The following is a 19591-nucleotide window of genomic DNA, read 5'->3' as shown; positions in this document are numbered from 1 at the left end:
AATGGAGCAGAAATGAAAAGAAATAACTGACTGCAAACATCAATTGTTTCACTGATCTAGCAGTCTTTTGTCATAACTTGGATCACCATTGTGCATTTATTTGGGGAATTACCCTGTGGCCCATCACCCTCAACTGGTTTGACTGTAGAAATGAACACTTCCACTAAAATGGAGACAACCAGTCTGCATTCTAATACTTCTAAATTTATTTCATTAAATAGTTGTTTTAGGCAAGAGATACATTTAGTATATTTATTTAATAGACTAATTAATGCACCATTCAAATTCCATTTACTTATTTGACATAAAATCAGAAACAGCTTTTCATTTGCAGCATTTATGTGTGAAAGATGGACCAGAAATATTGATTCTTTCTGCTTCCCCTTCTGCAGCATCTGTTACTGTGAATGACTAGTGGACCACTAATATACAAGGCCTATCTGACTAAGCAACAAAAATACACTGGATTTTTGATGACCAAGTAATGAGCTTGGTGTGTGAAGCAAACAGTATTCAACCAAATGGAGCTCCTAGCACATCTTTCTAGAGGGACTACCACATGAAAAGTTCCCTATCTAGCATGGATACCATCAATACTGTAGCAAATAAGTAAAACAGGAGTGGAAAGAAAAAATCATCACTATATAAAATCACAACACTGCAACATTAGAGCAGAAACAGAGATAAAACTGATGTCATAAAACTAATAATCTTGATAAAAATTGACTCAATCTGGTGTATTAGCACATAAAAAAAATATCCAAACATTCTCTTTGTAGCCATTTGATATTTATGTCATGAACCAGACAGTAAAGAACTCTGGAAATTGTCAAGTGCTTGTTTTCCTATTTAACACAATGAAACTATTACCCAAGTGGTGAAAAAATTATGAATTTTTCCAGTTTCACGTCCCTCATTTAGATGATAAGCAAACTAGAAAGTATCAGTTAGGAGATAAATCTTGGAATGTCATCACATTAACTAATGTCGATGAACAACAGGGCATAGCCTTCCATAGGTACACACACAAACAAACAAGCAAACAAAAAATATAAGCAGATTTACCATTGAAAAGTAACAAGATTCAAGTCAATTGATCTTTATTTAAGGTAAAAGTAAACAAACAATAGTGAGATAAGAACACTAAATATTTGCCATGATTTCTCAATACATGAAAAGTAGTACTTCAATCTATTTATCAAACATAATAACACTCTAAGATTTAGCTTCTATAAGCCTGTTGTAAAGAAAAATTTCTAAAAATACCATGATGGAATCTATGCCTTAGAAAATACATTTTTAGAAGTGATCCATGGTATAGCTAACTATATATTATGTTTTAATTTAAAAACAGAAAAAAACTCCTAGAAACTTTTTTTCTTCACATTACTTGACATCACAAAGAAGTGCAACCCCACGCAGTACCCAGTGCTCTGGAGGCTGAAGGGTTTTAAGATCCAAAGCAGCAATATAATTCATATCTGTTCTAACATTTTTTTTGTAGACTGGACATGAATACAGACGTGGATCTTTTGAAGCTGAAAAGACAGAAGAGAAAGGAAAAAAAAATGAATCTAAGTTGAAAAAAACAGAGCCCTAAAGGACCGAGCATAAGGCAAATGTAAAACTGAAGTTCAACAGCAGGTCTTCATCACCACAGAAGACCTCTTAATTCTCACACTGTTCATTACTCTGTTATTTCCAGCTGAAGGGGTAATGTAGTTTTAAACTAAAAGAGGATAGATTTAGATTAGATATAAGAATTAATTTTTTAACAATTAAGGTGTTGAAACACTGGAACATGTTGCCCAGAGAGGTTGTAGAAGCCCTATGCCTGGAAACATTCAAGGTCAGGTTGGACAAGGATTTTAGCAAGTTGATCTAGTACAAGATGTCCCGGCTCACTGCAGACAGGTTGGACTAGATGACCTTTAAAGGTCCCTTCCAACCCAAAACATTCTATAGTTCTAGGTGGGAAGGAGGTTATATGGGTTTAGGTTACAATGATTACAGAACTTATGCATATAAATGTTGACCTTCTCAGTCTAGGACACATTGTCAATGGAAGATGGAACACAAGTATGTTTGTCAGAGAAGTCAGAGAACAGCTCACCTGCAATGGGTTTAAAACGTTATTAACAGCATTATGAGCAAAAGGTAGGGAAATATAAAAAAAAATAATAATAATTTTAAAAATCCCTACTGTCAATTATGAAAGAAAGGTGAAAGCTCCCTTTATTTGAAAGTCTGGGAAATGTTCTCTCATTGAAAAAGACTCAATATGTACACAATGAATAGTGACAGTCTCAGGAAGTTCCTGAAGCCCAAAAGACTTCCTTGCAATTGTATAAAAAGTTATATTGCATTCTACAAAAGTATCTCCCTTTGCAATAGTTACTTACTGTTATTCTCTGCATATATCCTTAGAACAGGCATCATCTCAAAGAGCACCTTGGGCTTGGATTCAGTCAGTCTCATGCTTTTTCTGTCCCAACCAGCTCCTTCTAAATACAGCCCATACACATAGACACCTTCCACAGGAGGACTTGTGATATCATCCTTCATCCATTTAGTGACCTCATTGCACAGCACTACACTGTCAAGAGCCCATCCTTTGTTAGCCCTTGTTATTTCCTGCTCAAAATAGATCAAAGGATGAAGGTTACATTTTTACTCATGCTCAGAGCTACTTTTCCAAATATTTATCAGAAACATATTTGCATCCTCACAACTTTTACTTTTTCAGTTAGAAAAACAAAACTTCTTGTGATATCCGTATTTACAGCAGTTTGACTTCTCTCTAACTGATAGTGTGGTATTACAAGAAACCTTTGAGTACTTTATCCACTAAATTTGATTTTCAGCCTCTCTATTACGTACAATATCCTAAGACTGTAACAAGTAACACAACCACTGAATGCCAGTGGTAACTGACTCTTATGAATATGAAAATTTCACAGTTTTCATAACATGAGAACACATTAACTTCTCAAGCTAAATAAAACAGTTCAAGTCAACCTTCCTTTTCCTGTACCTATACTTTAATTAACTGTATTCTTAATAAAGAGTAAGAACTCAGATCTAAAGCTACATAAAAAGATTGTAAAAAACCCAGCATTTAAAGACAGAAATGCTCTAAGATTCAACATATACTTCATATGTAGTCAGTTATAGCACTAGACAACTTTATCCTTTATCTGTCCCAACCTCTTACTATCTTCTACCATTAACACATGCCAGACCTAGGTTTTTTTCTGGGCTTGTAAATGTTTTCCAAGACCTTCGCTTGAAGTAATTGGAATTAATTTTTGTTCCCATTCTGCAGTTAATCAGCTGCTCTAAAAGAGCAGAATGATCATTCTGGTACTTCATCTTTCTCATTGCTATTTGTTCCACCATACAGCAAAACCCAGAAAGTTACTTAGGTTTCTACTCGGGACATTAGGTTGTTATGTACCTACGTACTCCTTCTAGGGAACCAGAAAAGTTCTGTAGATTCCAACTGTTTCAAATCCTGCTACTAAACTTTTTTCAAAAGCTTGAGTCCAAAAGAAAATCCCAGTTAAGGATGGTTTACTCAAAAGATAAATCTTGTTATATAAATTACAGGATATATGCTTGTAATAGCAATACCAGAAGTAGGCCACCAGTTAGAATTTCAGTTTCATAACCACAAATTACACTACCCAGACCTCAGAGCAAGAGGGGAGATTTTCCTTCTCTGCAATCTTTCTGCATTCCCTCCTCCAAAAATTAGCTTTTTTTTCTGAGGTCCCATTGGATTCCCACCTGAGTATTCTTTCCCAATTTACAGTTTCCAAACAATTATTTTCTGCAATCTGTATTTTTCTACTGACCAACATAGGTATTTCTTGCCTTTTAAAGTAAAAAGTACTACTATCATGTCAAACAACCAAAACAAACTTGAAGTTGGCAGAGACACATAAATTATTAAATACATCAAACTTCATAATTAATACACATTAATAGAGGAAACTTCCACTTCATCAAGAGAGATTGAATTAGTTACTGAACTGCAGAAGTATAATGCAAGACTAATTCTGAATAGCTGTTCTGGCAAGTTTCTAGCCAGGTAAGAACTGAACACAAACCAAAACAGAGAGGAAAAAAGGAAAATAAATTCATGGGCTTAACACTTCTCAGGGATATCAATAGTAACATGAGATACTATGTTAGCCTCTACATACATGGGACTCAGTCAAAGTAAGAAATAGATTTTAACACATTAACGGTTGATGTTCTGAAAAACTACATGCAGAGGAAGAATACTTCACTCAGGAAATGTTAGACTGCTATGCAGCCTTCCCTGCTGACAAGATGGAGCCATGTATAATAATCAGCCTTCACCACACAATGTATGTATATATTTTAAAATAGTATGCCACAGACCAAGCAGACACAATTTACCTGCCTCATTGCAGTTAAAAATCCTTGAGGATTAAAAAACCCTGTCATCCAGAAGCAGTTTGGTCGGCTTTCAAAAATCCAACTGTAAAATTGGTGATTTCTTTCCAGAAGCTCAGTAAACCAGAAACCAAGTGTAGCAGAAGCCCAAGATGCCTAAGAATATTAAAGAGCATGTTAATTTTTTAACTTTATTCCACATTTTTAAGGCAATTCTTTTCATGTCAAGTAAAAGTAATTCCTCACAAAGTAGTAAACAACACAATGTTAGCAAAGTATATTTGAAGCTTATTTTTAATATCTTAACTTCTAACCTGATACAGAACTGTTGCACCCCTCTGCCACATGAAGAAAATTCTTGCTCTGATCAAATTCTTGTCTACCATTCCATTTTGACATGCATAAGACAAGAACAGTTACAGGCTGGAAGGAGAATGGATTGAGAACATCCCTGAGGAAAAGGACTCAGCGGTGCTCATTGCTGAGAAATAGCTCAACATGAGTTGCCAATTGTGTCCTGGACTGCATCAAAAGAATCATGGTCAGCAGGTTGAAGGAGCTGATTCTTCCCCTCTACTCTCTCGTGAGATCCCCCTGGGAGTATTGTGTCCAGTTCTGAAGCCCCCGATACAAGAAGCACATGGACCTCTTGGAGTGAGTCCAGAAGAGGGCCACGAAAATTATAAGAGGGCTGGAGCACCTCTCCTGTGAAGAGTTGTTCAGCCTACAGTAGAGAAGAGAATGTTCCAGGGATATGTTATAGTAGTCTTCCAGTACCTAAAGGGACCTACAGGAAAGCTCGGGAGGGACTTTTTGCAAGGCCATGAAGAAATAAGACAGGGGTAACCGGTTTAAATGTAAGAGGGTAGATTTAAGCTAGGCAATAGGAAGAAATTCTTCACTGGTTATGAGGCACTGGAACAGGTGGCCCAGCAATGCTGTGGAACCCCCCTGCCTGGAAGTGTTCAAGGCCAGGTTAGATGGAGCTTTGAGCAAGCTGGTCTAGGGTTCCAACCCTCTGTCCTTGCCCACAGCAGAGGGTTGGAACTAGATGAACTTTAAGGCCTCTTCCAACTCTGACTAGTCGATGATTAATGTTCCCTCTTGTAATTGCCCATTTTATGATGATTTTGTAAAATTATAAACCTGCTTAAACTTGGAAGAAATAATGCATACATGTCTTTCTAAAGTCAAGGTTAATGCATTGAAATAACAAGATTTCTGACAAACCTATTCTGGTTTTCTTGAAAAAAGCTAAGCAAAATTGATCTTGGACTATGTGAAGATTTTGGTGATTTATGGTGATTTTTCTCTTTGAATAGTGGTATCAAAATTGCGTTGTGAAGCATATGCTTTGGTCTAAGTTTTGTACAATGAGAACACTTTGTGAATAAAAGCAATCCATGCAAACAAACATTAAAAAAACCATCATTTTTCTATCCAACAGTTAACATGAAAAACCCTAGTTGTCCCTGAAAACAATTTTTTATGGGAAAAGGCTGAGAAAGTTAGGATTGCTTGGCCTGAAGAAGAGAAAACTCAGAGAACACACAATCCATGTTTATACCTCATTGTGCAGAGAATGAAACAGGATGGAGCTAGATCCTTGTCCGAGATAGGAAAGGAGCAACGAGCACAAGATAGATTGTGGGACTTTCCATTTAAACTTAAGGCTCTTTTTCTGTTGCTTGGTTGCTTGTCCTGTGAGCATGATCAAACACCTGTTCTGGTTCCCCACATAGGTTGAGAACTCTTGATTCTGCAACGTCCTGGGAAACCTTCTCTAATTGACCCAGCTTTCAGAAGTGGGTCAAACTACACTATCTCCCTTCCAGCCTCTAAAATTCTGTGATTCCATGACTACAATTCTTAATCTGAAAGAAGAGCAACAGAGTAGTCTACTAGTCTGGGTGCTATTTTTTAAAATCCATCATCCCATTTTAAATTATTCTCTTCTTTCTAGCTTTTTTTGCTGTCAATATGCAACAGGCTGTTAAAATGTGAAATTCCTGCATCTCCCACATTCAGTCTTACTTTTATAAATGAAAGAGGGCTTGTTTTGACTGTGTTTCTTTTAGCCTAAAATCTACTCCAGCAGCTGCACAATTTGAGTAAACACTTGTGTTTGTAAAAAGTATTTACTGTGTGTCTAGCAGATTAATCTAGCTCTACAGAATTATTTTTTTTCATATAAAACAAGTGATATACACATACTTTTTTCCAGCTAGCAGGAACCCTTCCATCATACATGCAGTATAAAGCATCCCTCAGATTTTCACTCATAACAATCGTCCCATCAATGGCAAGTTTTAGATCAGTCAGAGTGCTTCTCACTAAGGAAATAACTCGTTGCATTTGTTCAATCTCTTGTCGCAAAAATATGTTCATAGGCTGAAAAGGTCCCATGTTCTTTAGTTTTTCTTTTACCTGTAGGTAGGAAACCAAAAATCCTTCAAAGGAAGTGAAAAATAAAAGTGGCTTTATGTTAAGGTTAGGCCTCAAAATTAATTTTTTCATACATAACAATTTTATTTAGGAAATTAAATAGCCATTTTAGCATCTTCCTTGAATCCTCTGCAAGACAGAAATACAGGATAGTGTCTGTGATGCAGACACTATGCGTTTAGTCTAGCTCATGACTTAGACTGTATATCATTCTATCAGCTAACATCACTTAAACAGCATGTAGGCCACACCCCAATTCAAGGATTTCACCTTTAATTCCAACAGACATCTGAAAAGGTTCATTTTGCATAAACCAATTGAATTTGATTGCCTCAGTCATTTTGCCTCAGCATAGCAGTACTGCTTATTAGCAATGCCTGGGAACTATCACAATGCTAGGCAATCTTGTATTCTAATAAAACCTGCTGATACATTTTTAATAAAAAGTTTCAAGTTAAGAAAATTAACAACAACTGTATAGACATAACCAAAACTTAGCAGTCAGTATTGTCCTACTGGGAGAAAAGTGAAAAAATTATACATAGCATGTATTGAATCCCATACCAGGTAACAGCCCTTTTCTTAGTAATATATGTATAAACATATAGTAAAAAAAAAATATAGTAATATATAAAACCTTTCTAAGTTTATCAGTATTTTGATACAGAAAAAGGAATTTAACTGGTTTTAGCATATGAATATCTTTAGTGCACCACATTCACATTTAGTAAAACAAACTAAATTTCAGTTCATCATTTCTGATGAGACCTGATCTGACCAAAAGGAGCTCTGGCAAACTTAACTGTACCAATACAATGACAATACACGATATAGGTCTTTATTAAGCCACATATCTATTCCCAGAAATGTCAAGTAGAATTTTAAGAGAATTGGACTAAAAAGTACCAGTACAAATTACCAGGAGATTTAGCCCATAACTAAAGCAGTGTTCTGACAATCTCAGCAAATTGCAATCCTTTGCAGATATCCGACACCCAGTTCAATCTTTTTGAAAGTCATAAAGCTTAGGATTCTAGAAAGTAAGTAAAAAACTTCATCAAGTACCAAGTTTTGGAAGACTGCAAGATAATCAGTATTGCATAGTCAGAGAGGTTAATTCATCTCTTTAGATAAAATACATTCTCCTAATTATGCCACTAGAGAGGAGATTATACAATACAAAATGGGCTACAGAAAACATAGAACAACAGATGTAAGATGGGAGTATCTGAAGAGAATTTATACTCATGAGCATACTCCACATAAGGGAAAAATTACTGTGTAAAAACTGAAAAGGCAGAGTTAGATTAGTTGCAATACTTACAACACTCCTTACTCCTTCTCATACCTCAGCATCCTAAACCTTGTATCAGGTCCTAATGCCAACTTCTATTGAAGAGTAAGTAAAATGGCAGAAGACTAAGGATAAGAGATGTCACTCCTCTCAAGAAGGAGATTGCAGGCAAATTATCTCATTAATAAACCATCTTACTGACTAGATGACCAGGTGGCTACTTTGGGAATCTGTTGAAGTATGAACATGGTTATGAACATTCTGATGACAGAATAGGGTGATTCACATCAATTTCATAAAGCATTCTAAATGCTTTTTTTTACTGGCATCACTAATCCTACTATCTTTAAGCTTTCACAAATATAATGAAACATAGAAGTTTAGCATCCCTTGATATAAGAAATATAGGAACCTTAGCTATATCACAAGTGTTTTGTTGTCACTTATTTGACACTCATAACCAGCCTCAGATGTGAAGAACTACAGTGTCATTTTATCCTAAAATTCTGGGGCTCTAAAGGACAACTAAGAATTGTGGGAAGACCCAGAAAGAGAAACAATTGTCCAAAACAGTCAATTAAGCTTCAGTCTCCACGATGGGGTTACAGAATAGAGCTGACTGGAATGTGCATGAGTCTAGTCATAAATAAATGCTTTCTACCTGTAAGAAAACACTCTCACAATGACTGTCATTCCATCTTCAACATCAACAGAAGGAAAGTTGCTATTTCAGAAAAGAAATGGCTGCAAGGCAGCAAGTGTCCATGACAATTATAATTACACAAGCTATTTTGTGTTGATATAGATCCTGAGATATTAACACTAGGCTTCAATCAATGAAACGTGTCACTTGACAAGCTTTTCAGCATTCAGTTCACTGAAGAAGAAAGTGTCCTAAAAATATCTTGAGGATGTAAACTGAATCCCAAAGCAATATAGATGTTAAAGCTGTAATACTTTGAAAACCATACACTTGCAACACGACCTCAGTTTTCCATAGTGTCAACAGTCTTAGTTAAAAGCTGAGGATATTGGTGAATATTTAATATTTTGAAAAATCTCTTGCAAAAGCCCTTCAGTGCACATTAAGTGACTTCATTATAAATGTGAAGAGTCTGGTCAAACTCCTATATAAAATATGTTTTTGAAGTATTGCCTGTAAGTATTAATTCAGACATGATTTTAGAAACATTACTATTGTTACTTTTTCTTTTTTTTCATATCTACACAAAGCAAGAAGGAACAAATATTTTTGACAGAATTTCACTGACTCACTTCAAATGGTACATAACCAGCAGGAAGCTTTTCCAGCATGTCATCAGCCAGTCTGGCTACAACTGCCTCTCGTGTTTCACCTCCTCCACCAGAGCTATCTTTAGGCTGAATACTGAGGATGATGTCGAACACATCTTTGGAAAGTTTACTTTGGTAAGTGATGTCTGCGTTGGGGTGCAAACCAAACACCTCTGGTGTGTCATAAGCAGGAAGACTCTACATAGGAAAATTTAAAAAGAGCATAAGTGGAGATGGATTTATAAGCTAATTATTAAATAAATAAATCAATGCTTTACATTGTAAAGAGGCTAGATATCTTCAAACAGTCTTAAGGCAAAAAACTTGTTGTGATCTATTTGTCCTGTCACAGCCCAAATCACACCAAGGTTAGTAATAAATTCAGTATTAACCTCTGTACAGAATTTTAATAGTCAGCTTGTACATTCCTATATTTATACTTTTAATTTCTGTGAGATTATACCCAATGTCTGGACTCAATTTTTTGCCTGCTTTTTAATAACTGTATGCCTTCAGGTATGTCCATCAGGCAAATCAAATTAAAAAGATTTCTGTCATGATGAAGATAACACTGCTGACAACAATTTTAGAAAGCAAGACAAAATACAAGTACTCAGAAGAAAAGACAAAATATAGGGATGCAGGAAGTTGTGAGAAACAAGTGAACTGTGAACTGTTTGGGGTCTTTCTGTATTGAAAAACATCCATTTACCAACCTGTATGTACTGGAGGTATTGATCCACCATAGTACATTTGGGTATGCTGTATCCTTTGTAGAAGCTGAAGTCCTGACTGCATGTATTTTCACTGAACCAAACCTTTACAAAGGTGTTCATGAGTCTTTTGTCATACTCATCTGTCACACGGCCACCATACTGGATCTCACCTATCATGTAACAAACGGTACTCCAGGAGATCCCCTAAAAACAAGCAGAAAGCACTGCCTTTAACCAATGCTCTTGCATATTTACATCTCCCTTAGTAACAATAGCCCATTTAGATATACCAGCTCCTGCATCTCTGTCCTGTTTTGAAGAAAGTTATTTTTCATTACTCTTTATTTCCAATAAAATTGCATTCTCAGAAGACCTTCAGGGATTTAGAATTCATTGATAACTAACTCAAAAGGCTACTCCAGCATCTAAGCAAAAAGGATACAGCTACATCCTAATCATGCTTTCCACATCACTTAAAAAGCCAATCAAGAAGTGATCTGCAAACCCCTCTGTATGACAACTGACCATGTGAAAATGAGGAATGTAAAAGTCTTCTATAGTAATTTAAAGCTACTTTTAATTTCTTTATGCATCCATGATAGGTTGTGTCCTGGTTTGAGATGAGACAGATATTATTTTTACACAAAGTGGATATAAACAAAAGAATGTGTTAAATATAGTGGTCCATTTTATCTGCTTTAATAAGTATTAAAAAGGAGTTCTATACTTATAAGGATTATATTTTTGTTTTCACAGGAGATGGCTGGGAGGGATATATATGTTTGCTTTTTTATATACAAATTAACACAGAAATTCGACATGCCTAGGATTAAAAGTCTAATTGAAGCCTGCTGCTCTACAGACACGTATGCTTGAAATGTTGCACGTTCGTGGAAAGAAACAAAAGAATATTTTAAAATCACATCTGTGTTTCAGTTGTTTGGAACCATGTATACGAACTGCTAATCCACCCTAATCCACTTCCCCACAAAAATATTAATTACCTTCTTGGCATCTGTACCATCCAAGTGATTTTGAATGAACTGCACGGTAGCATTGAAATCAGCTTGATTAAACTCATAAGGTATATTCCAACCCAGAGATCCAAACTTGCGTCTTTCTTGAACAGTAGAGTGGAGAAAGGCTACAGCATACAACATTGGTCTCCATTGTACCATGTCACTGAAATCTAGTAAATCCTGGTTGACACCTATGGATTGTAAGTGGGCTTTGTAAGAAACTCAATGTTTTTCAAAACCACTTCAAATCAGTAATAAAAACATCTCTTACAGACACTCGTTTGTCTCTCTGCCCATCTCCATAATAAATTATTGTCCTACAAATCTCTATGCTGGAGATAGTTTAAATCTTGTTATCAAGTTGCACAAAGTAAGAGTAAAATTCACACAGCAGAAAATCCACAACAATTTATTAATATCTGGGTTCACATCAAGTCGCTTTCTGCACAGACTCTGACTACAGACCTTTATCTTATGCAATGTAAAGAGTACTAAATAGCCAACAAAGATTAAAGTTTCTCTATCCTGCCCAAAAATCACAAGATGAAAAATTTATTTAAACGCTTTGAACTAAGTATCTGAGAAAAGGAAAAGCATTTTGATGTCCAATTTGTCCTGGCAATGGAACTTCAGCAGATCTTCCTTTTATTTTTCACAACTTGTAGCTCAAACCAAGGATCAAGAGTCTCAGCATCCTTCTGATCACATCCTCAGACAAGCTTTTACTTACTATCAGTAGCTACAGCATGATCACATGACAACAGAGTCTAAATATTAGTAATATTTAATTTTAAATTATTTTCACTCTACTACTCACCACTATATGTTCTCTTTAGTCCAGCTCTGAGCCCTTGTGGTGGTTCATTAGTAAATTTAATAGACATTTGAAGAAGGGTGATGGGGAATTGTTTGTGAATTTCAGTTGTCATCCAGAGTCGAAAGCTTTCATGTATTGTTTCTGCCTCTAGAACAGTATCCATCAGCTCATCCAAAAAGTCAAGTCCAAGATGGCAGTTTTGCAGAAGTGCCCAACCACCCTAGTTTAAAAAGATAGAATTTAAATATATCAGCATTGTTTGTAAAATGAAATTACAAAATTCACTCTTTATGCTGCAGGCTAGGAACAAAGCCAACATCTAAACTATAGCAAAGTGCAGCACATTTAAATGCTTAGGAGAGCTTTTAAGGAAGAAATCTTCCACAGTTGAGTTTGCACCATTGGCTCATTAAGTTGAAACCAAGGCCTTTTTAATTTGTTTTTACATATATTTCACATACAAAGAACAATATCCATAGTAAAGGTACATATGCAATTAAAAGTATTTTTTCCCCAAGAGAAAGCTCGTGTGAGGTATGCTGTGGACTGTCTCCTCTGAAGGCATTGCCAGCTTCTTTGGTTTTCTCACCAAAAGAAGTGGTCCTTACTTGTCCAATCTGGTCTTCTAAAGCAGTTATTTTGTCTTTCGGTACATTTCAAACTTGTCTGGACATGACTATAGAGCTGATAAACACTGACAAATCTTGACTTTCTAGTTGAAACCATAATTTCATTGATCCTAAATAGGGGAGCTTAGAAGTAACTCCATAGAGCAAGCTGCTAAACCATGTTCCTCACAAGGGTCATAGGCCCAGAAAAAAAAAAATAAAAATTGGTAGCAGTAGCTTAATTAATCAACAGATATCAAACTTTCTCAAATGAATTGTGATATTTCATCCAGACATCCCACATACTTCTTCATTATGAGTATGTGAAAGAGTGAGGAGAAGTAATGGCATAAATGAAACTCTTCTACACGTTTTGAATGGTTTTTTTCTCATTTCAACTGCTAATTAGCTCTTAAGGTGAAGTTGTTAAGAGGAAAACAGGTTTTATACACAGGGAAGAAGCTCATAACACAGGAATGCAAGAAATTTAACCTGTTCAATTAGTAGCTGTAGCAGTACTACTGCCTGTTGAGAAAGCATGCTAAATTGCAATATCTCAGCTCTTTGTCATAGAGGAAATTTTATTTTTTAATTCATGCATGTTTCACTTGTAAAATGCCTGTACTATCAGATTGCCCATCCCAGTTCAAAATCTAGACTACAGTAATACAAAATATTTTGCTATACAGCCTTGTTTTCCTCAAGGCTGCACAATGATCATTCGTATAGTTGAAATTTATCGGCTTCATTTAACAAAATAGGTTTGTAGTAGTAAAAATACAAAACTGAAACAATGTTTATAAGTGTTTTCTGAAGAATATTCATGCAATCCGATCAATCAATCAATTCATCCATGTTCAGAATCCAAAAACCTACAAAAACTCTATTTTACATTAAAAACACAGGAGTCTGCAAAGCAACAGAAGGTTGCTGTCATCAATAAACGACTGTGCAAAAATAGCTCTATCACTTAGAACACTTCTTCGTGCTTCTAGTTGCTTGCATCACCATTAGCTACCCACCAAAAAGGTTTTTTCATGACAGGATTTTAATTCCTAATTGTTCAATAGAGATACAAAAAGTATTCACATTTTTGTCACTTACATGAGCCATTGTCTGCTGTAGCAATTTACGAGCATGGATTTCTTGCCCTTGGCCCATGGAAACATAACGTGTCTCTGTCTTCAGTCTTTTCCCCAAGGCAATAATTGAGTCCGTAGGATCAGAGCCCATGGAAAGAAAGCATATGAGAGGAGTACGTGGATCTGACTCTTCCCATGTCCTCTCCAAGTCCAAAATCACTCCTTCTGCATATTTCTCCCCCATAGTGTCAATAATGTATTTTCTTGCCTGTATTAAAAGGGGTAAATTGAACCTGTGACATAATAATTTAGCAGTTTTCTTAGTAATGCAAATATGAGCAATAAGTATACTGTAGAGCAAAGGTTGTCATAAATTTATAACAGAAATAGAAATACGCAATCTATTTTTTTGTGTTAACACCTTGAAAGCCAGTATGTTACTTCCTATAGTCTTACAAGACCAGTTAAGCCTATAATTACTCTATTACATGTATATTCATTCTTTGTTATTTATTATACTGTAATTATAGGTATTATATAAGTAATAACCTTACTAAACATTTAGAAATGATAGAGAGATTTAAATATGGTATCTCCATTAGATAGCATAACTCCTAACCATAAAATTTAGGTCTCCTTTCCAAATACCAGAGAAAAAAATGAGGAAAGGATAGAAAATATGCTTCAAAGGTATTAGATCTTTTTGACCTTCACTTCTATACAAACCATTAATTAATAGTAGTAATGATGACAATAACTGTCACTCAGTAGTAGATTCAGAGGAACAGGTGAATAGCATCTCGTAATTACTTATTTACTCCATAAATTAGTAGATTACTGTTTCTTTTAAATAAGAAAAAGAAAAGGCTCTTTCAAAAAGTCTGACATTTTTTGTATTCTTTCCCATTACACTCCTGTTGTCTCAGAACAATCTTCTCTTTAATTTCTCTGGGTTTCTTCTCAGTAATGAAAGATGTTCAGCATTTAATTTCAGCATATAAATTTCTCACCTTTATAAAGAGATGGTCTTAAATTTAAAGAAAAATTAACAGATCTTAATATATCGACAGTTGGACTTCCTGATCTTCGAGGTCCTTTCCAACCTTTACGATCCTATCATTTCTATAAATATCATTTTCAAAAGTGGGTCTAATTCTCCCGTGCAACAAATGGTTCCTGAATTAGATCATTTTCATGTTTTGTTTTCTCTTAATCAACTGAATTAATGAAAAACTTTACTTCAGCCTAACCTGAGGACCATTGTACAATTTCAGTGAGTAATATCAGCAAGGACAGTAACAAATACCTTCTCAACTGATTAAGCAGAACTGAACAAGCATATACATTTCCAGGTGAAATTCTATTTCCACAGTAAAATCATCAGCTAATATTCAATCAATATACTGCAATAATTTCAGTAATACTGCCCTTGTAACAAATCCATGACTTGTCTGAAAAGAATTTCAGAAAATGTAATTTAAAGGTCCATTACAAAAAAAGATTTTAGCATTAAGCAAAAAGTATTGAACTGCAATCCTAGTATTCTAATGACACCTAAATAGACTATGTTGGCTATACAAATGTACCTGAGCTATGGTTCTGTCAGGACACCAAGATCTGATAAGAAGAAGATGTCTGAAGCAGTCCAGGGATTGACCATAGCCACCAGGAAATGGTTCTTCTTCAGGATTCTCACTATCAAACCAGGTTTTCCACTGCTTCTCTGCTCTGGAAATCTGCAGTTATGCCATCAAAAGAGTAAAATTCACTAAACAGACAAGTCACATTTCAACTGCCACTGTGTCACAAACTTTAGGTGAGGGTCGGAGCCACATAATCCACATGCAGGCATTTGTTTATATGTATTAGTGCACATATTTTGTAAGGCGATTAAAAGAGAGTAAGCTTTTAGATTTTAAGTGCAAAATTGTAGAATTCTATGATAGCTGTAACTGTTCATAGTCTGAAAAACAAAGAACTGCTACTCATTATGGCATAATGGCATAGCAAGGACAGAAAACAGACAGCTTAATGTTTGAGAACACTAAATATTTACCTGCTCCCCTCATGACTGTACAGTACATACTGTACACATACACCAAATATTGTTTACTAATACCATTAGCTACTATACATTAAGACTATACATTAAGACTAAAAGTGTTGAATTTACTGGACACTCATCCTCTAACTCTTACACTCCATGTAATCATGGAAATACTGGAATAAGTATCATAAAACATAGTGTAAGAAAGCACAACAGGGATACCAGGGATACCTGGGATACCAGGAAGTCCAACAGCATCATGAAAGACGATTCAAGTTGCATCATGTGAACTGGATAATAGCAAGCTGTATGTCAGTGTGAGAGTATTTTAATTATAGTGGGCATGAAACATTCAGTTTTCTTCTTATTTTCCTTTAAGAGGATGTGTCTTTTTATGAATACAGGTTTCTTAGTAATTGGGAACTTAACTGGCTATCTATTGTTAGTTTCATTCTGTTCTACAAAATAAACCAGTTTCCCACCACGTGCCTTGATCACTACCAGGTGAACCCTATCAAACAAGAAATTCCTTTTAAAAAGCTCTTACTTACGTGATCAAGAATATCTGAAAATTGTTTAAGTTTACTGAGCTCCACCAAGTTCAGCCAAGTCATATCCAGGATCCACTTAGCAGGCTTAGGAGGGCAAGCTTTAAGGTCTAGGGAAGCACCACCTGCAAGAAATTAGGAATTAGTTATAACTAGAACTGTTGGAAACTCCCAAAGACAAAAAAAATATATGAAATAGGACCTATCTGGAAAAATATAAATGTGACTAAGTCTTCCCAGTCTGAAGAAAAACTATTTAATGACTAAGGATGGTTATAAATAAATTTCCAAGTTAAGTAACATGCAAAATTTATTTTTAAACCTTATTTTTCATACTAGCTTAAAGTATACTTGTTTAAATTCATAACAGCTTCCATTACAAGCAAAATCTATTTTTTACTGTAAAAGAATAAGCTTGGGTTTATGGAGAAAACCTGAAGCTTAATTTCAGGTTTTTTTCTTTGATTTTGTGTTGTAGATAATGCAATAACTTTGCTAAAATGTACATTTGCCTTCCTTGAAATTCAAGAGGAATGAAAAGAAAGCAGATAAAAAAATTAAAAAAAAGAAAACACAAGTTACAAGGATCCAAATTTTTAATCATTAGATGAAAACAATAAGATTGTATTCTTTCAGTTGACTGAAAGAATGTGCAAAAGGAAGACACAGATTTTCTACAATAATATGTGTTTAATAATTGCTCCATTGTTCCAACCTTTAATAAGTGTCAAAAATTCTTCATGCTGCACTCTGTTTCTTTGTATATCGACCTTCAGTGTAAGTAATAACATGAAAAGAAATTTGTGCTCCTCATAGAGTCCTCGGGTAGTATATTTGAACACTTCATAAGTCATATGTTCAATAATATTAGCAATCCTCTTGCTAGTTATAGGGCTCTTGGTAGACCTGTTGGAAGAAAGGTCTGCATTTGAATGTCAGCTTCCATAGGCTTTATCAAAGGGAATACTATGAAAAGACAAAAAGCCATAGTTTAGAACTTTCAAAATAATGAAAAAATAGATCACAAACAGAGAATATCAGGCAGTAAGCTAGCAATAACTTTCAGATCAAAGGAGCAACAAAAGCAACAAAAATCCTTCCTAACAAAGACTACATAGCTGAAAAAAAAAAGTATAATTTTTTAAATAACCTAATGCCTAATTTTTAAGGACTATGAGTACATTTGAAGGTACTTTCTCTTAGTAGATAAAGGCTTATGGGCATTTAAGTTGACAATTCCTGTCAAAAGTATAGTGAGCAACAATCTTCTTCTTGACATTTATACAATAAATCTTTACAATAAAACAGCCACCTCCAGGTGTGGGGAAGTAAAAATTATAGTTATTGTTAGCTAAATTACCTGGACAAGGAGCGGTCAAAAAGCCCCAAAAACTGTCGAATTGAAGTCTGATACATCACGTTGACCATGCTCATCTCTGTAATAAGGAAGTATAAGATGCTACCTCGAGCTGCAACTGAAGGACAGGAAAAAAGACTGTGTTCAGTGTAGAAATACAGAGTAGAAAACTTTAACTCTCTACAGTAAGTACACCGAGTTCAACCACAGATCCTTGTGTTCTTTACTGGCCAGAAAAATAACTAAAATATTCACTTAATCCTCATTTACAAGTTAGTTTAAAAAAGTCCTTTGTGTAACTAGAATGTACTACTATGTGACACCCAGTTTGCATACATAACGATATTTGGAGAGTATCTGAACGCTATACAGCAATATTCAGATCATAAGTATAACACATAAAAAGTAATTGTTTGGTTTGAATTATGGTTTGAGGATCCAAACAAATTTCTCTTTACAGAATTTTACAGCAACTTCATGAACTGTATTGATTTAACTTACCCAGCAGTGATTTAACTTACTTTCAGCAGTGATTTAACTTTAAATACAATGTTATTACAAATTCTGCAATGATTTCTGGCACACTAACCATTTATTCAAGCATTTCCTAAATTGAAGATATAACACAATTCCAAAGAGGTTGTTTTGTTTTGGGTTTTTTTTTTGGTTTTTTTTTTTTGTGTGTGTGCTTTTTCCACAGGTTTTCATCTGTTAATTAAAAGCCAAAAGACCGATGACTGTTCTGACGGCAATAACCTAAGGATCTATGACAGGATGAACGAAGGATTCATCCAAACAGATACAAAAAGACTTTATGATTATACTGGCACTCTAAAATAATGTTAACATGTTGAACTCAAACATACAGTTACCTAAATACCCTAATGACTGGTCTCAATGACTCCATAGGAAGTGGCAACAATTTAACATCTAGGAAAGACCGACCAAGCCTTCCCAAGTTTCTTACTCGGTTGACCAAATGGACATGTGTTCTTGTAGACAGCACAATGGGAAGTCTAGACAGAGAATAGACCACTCCATTTTATAAGTTCTACATGAAGCATAACACTGACTATTTTCTCCACCATTAGTTCAAAGTGACATTTCCCAGGCACAATTTACTTACAAGAAAACACAGATCCTTCCCACTCATCATGGTCTTCCTGATCTAATGTTATCATTTCTCCTCTGTTGAAGTATTCCTGGTTTGGCTTTTCATTCCAGTCATTTGCCTTTTATTACTACTTTGACTCACTCACCAGGTCTGTACTCTTCCCGAGCTGAGTTGATCTGTACTTCAGTTTCAGCAGAAGACTGCAACTTCTGCGTCACCTCCTCAGCAGTCTTCTTAGTATTACTCAGAACAACTATTAGACTTTCATCATCTGCTAGAGAACCCTTCGTACTTGTAAGTCTGAACAAAAGGTTGTCTTCTAGGTCTTTCATCCTCCTTTTGTTCATAGTCACATCTTCAATAAGATCTGTTCTTTCTTTCTCTAATTCCTGATGGAATACACAGTAATATTTAGAAAACAGATGAGTAAAAAATAAAAATAAACAATTAAAAAGATACTTAGTTTTTAAAGTCCACTTCAGCACTGCAAACGTGCTGCAACTATTTCAAAGAAACAGCAACACCACCACCAAATACAAGATCTCACATAGCACTAGAGTCATTATGAGCCTGTGACTTTAACAAGACTTAAGGAAAGGTTTTAATAAAGATTTGAGTAGGTTTCATTTATATAGATTTGCAACACCGTTGCAATTTTTCATGCTGTTGAATTTTTTCCCACATTTTAAAATCATAGTCTTCTCTCTTCTCCATTCTGGCAACATTAAGTATTTCAAATATTTGGTTCTTGTAAAGAAAGCCCTTTTATTTTTAAAAGGAAATTTTAAAAAAAAATCATCTCCATCTCATTATTACATTTAGGTTC

General features: G+C 35.1%; 1 protein-coding gene across 1 annotated transcript in view; it reads right to left on the bottom strand.

The window, feature by feature from the left end:
• Nucleotides 1–1386: 1386 nt before the first annotated feature.
• The window catches only part of DNAH5 (dynein axonemal heavy chain 5), a 107877-nt gene continuing 89672 nt past the window's right edge, over nucleotides 1387–19591 (bottom strand). Inside the window, exons 66-79 of the mRNA XM_030445194.1 lie at nucleotides 18911–19154; nucleotides 17655–17769; nucleotides 17010–17200; nucleotides 16298–16419; nucleotides 15286–15435; nucleotides 13722–13967; nucleotides 12010–12229; nucleotides 11178–11383; nucleotides 10174–10377; nucleotides 9440–9655; nucleotides 6640–6852; nucleotides 4429–4581; nucleotides 2403–2634; nucleotides 1387–1538 (exon numbers count right to left, since the gene is read on the bottom strand). Coding sequence (XP_030301054.1) covers nucleotides 1387–1538; nucleotides 2403–2634; nucleotides 4429–4581; nucleotides 6640–6852; nucleotides 9440–9655; nucleotides 10174–10377; nucleotides 11178–11383; nucleotides 12010–12229; nucleotides 13722–13967; nucleotides 15286–15435; nucleotides 16298–16419; nucleotides 17010–17200; nucleotides 17655–17769; nucleotides 18911–19154 — 2664 coding nt within the window. The remainder of the gene's footprint in view (nucleotides 1539–2402; nucleotides 2635–4428; nucleotides 4582–6639; nucleotides 6853–9439; nucleotides 9656–10173; nucleotides 10378–11177; nucleotides 11384–12009; nucleotides 12230–13721; nucleotides 13968–15285; nucleotides 15436–16297; nucleotides 16420–17009; nucleotides 17201–17654; nucleotides 17770–18910; nucleotides 19155–19591) is intronic.

This window comes from Calypte anna, chromosome 2 (assembly GCF_003957555.1).
Source record: "Calypte anna isolate BGI_N300 chromosome 2, bCalAnn1_v1.p, whole genome shotgun sequence".
Classification (NCBI taxonomy): Eukaryota; Metazoa; Chordata; class Aves; order Apodiformes; family Trochilidae; genus Calypte; species Calypte anna.
The sequence above is the reverse complement of the archived record's forward strand: the minus strand, read 5'-3'. Positions and strand labels throughout refer to the sequence as shown.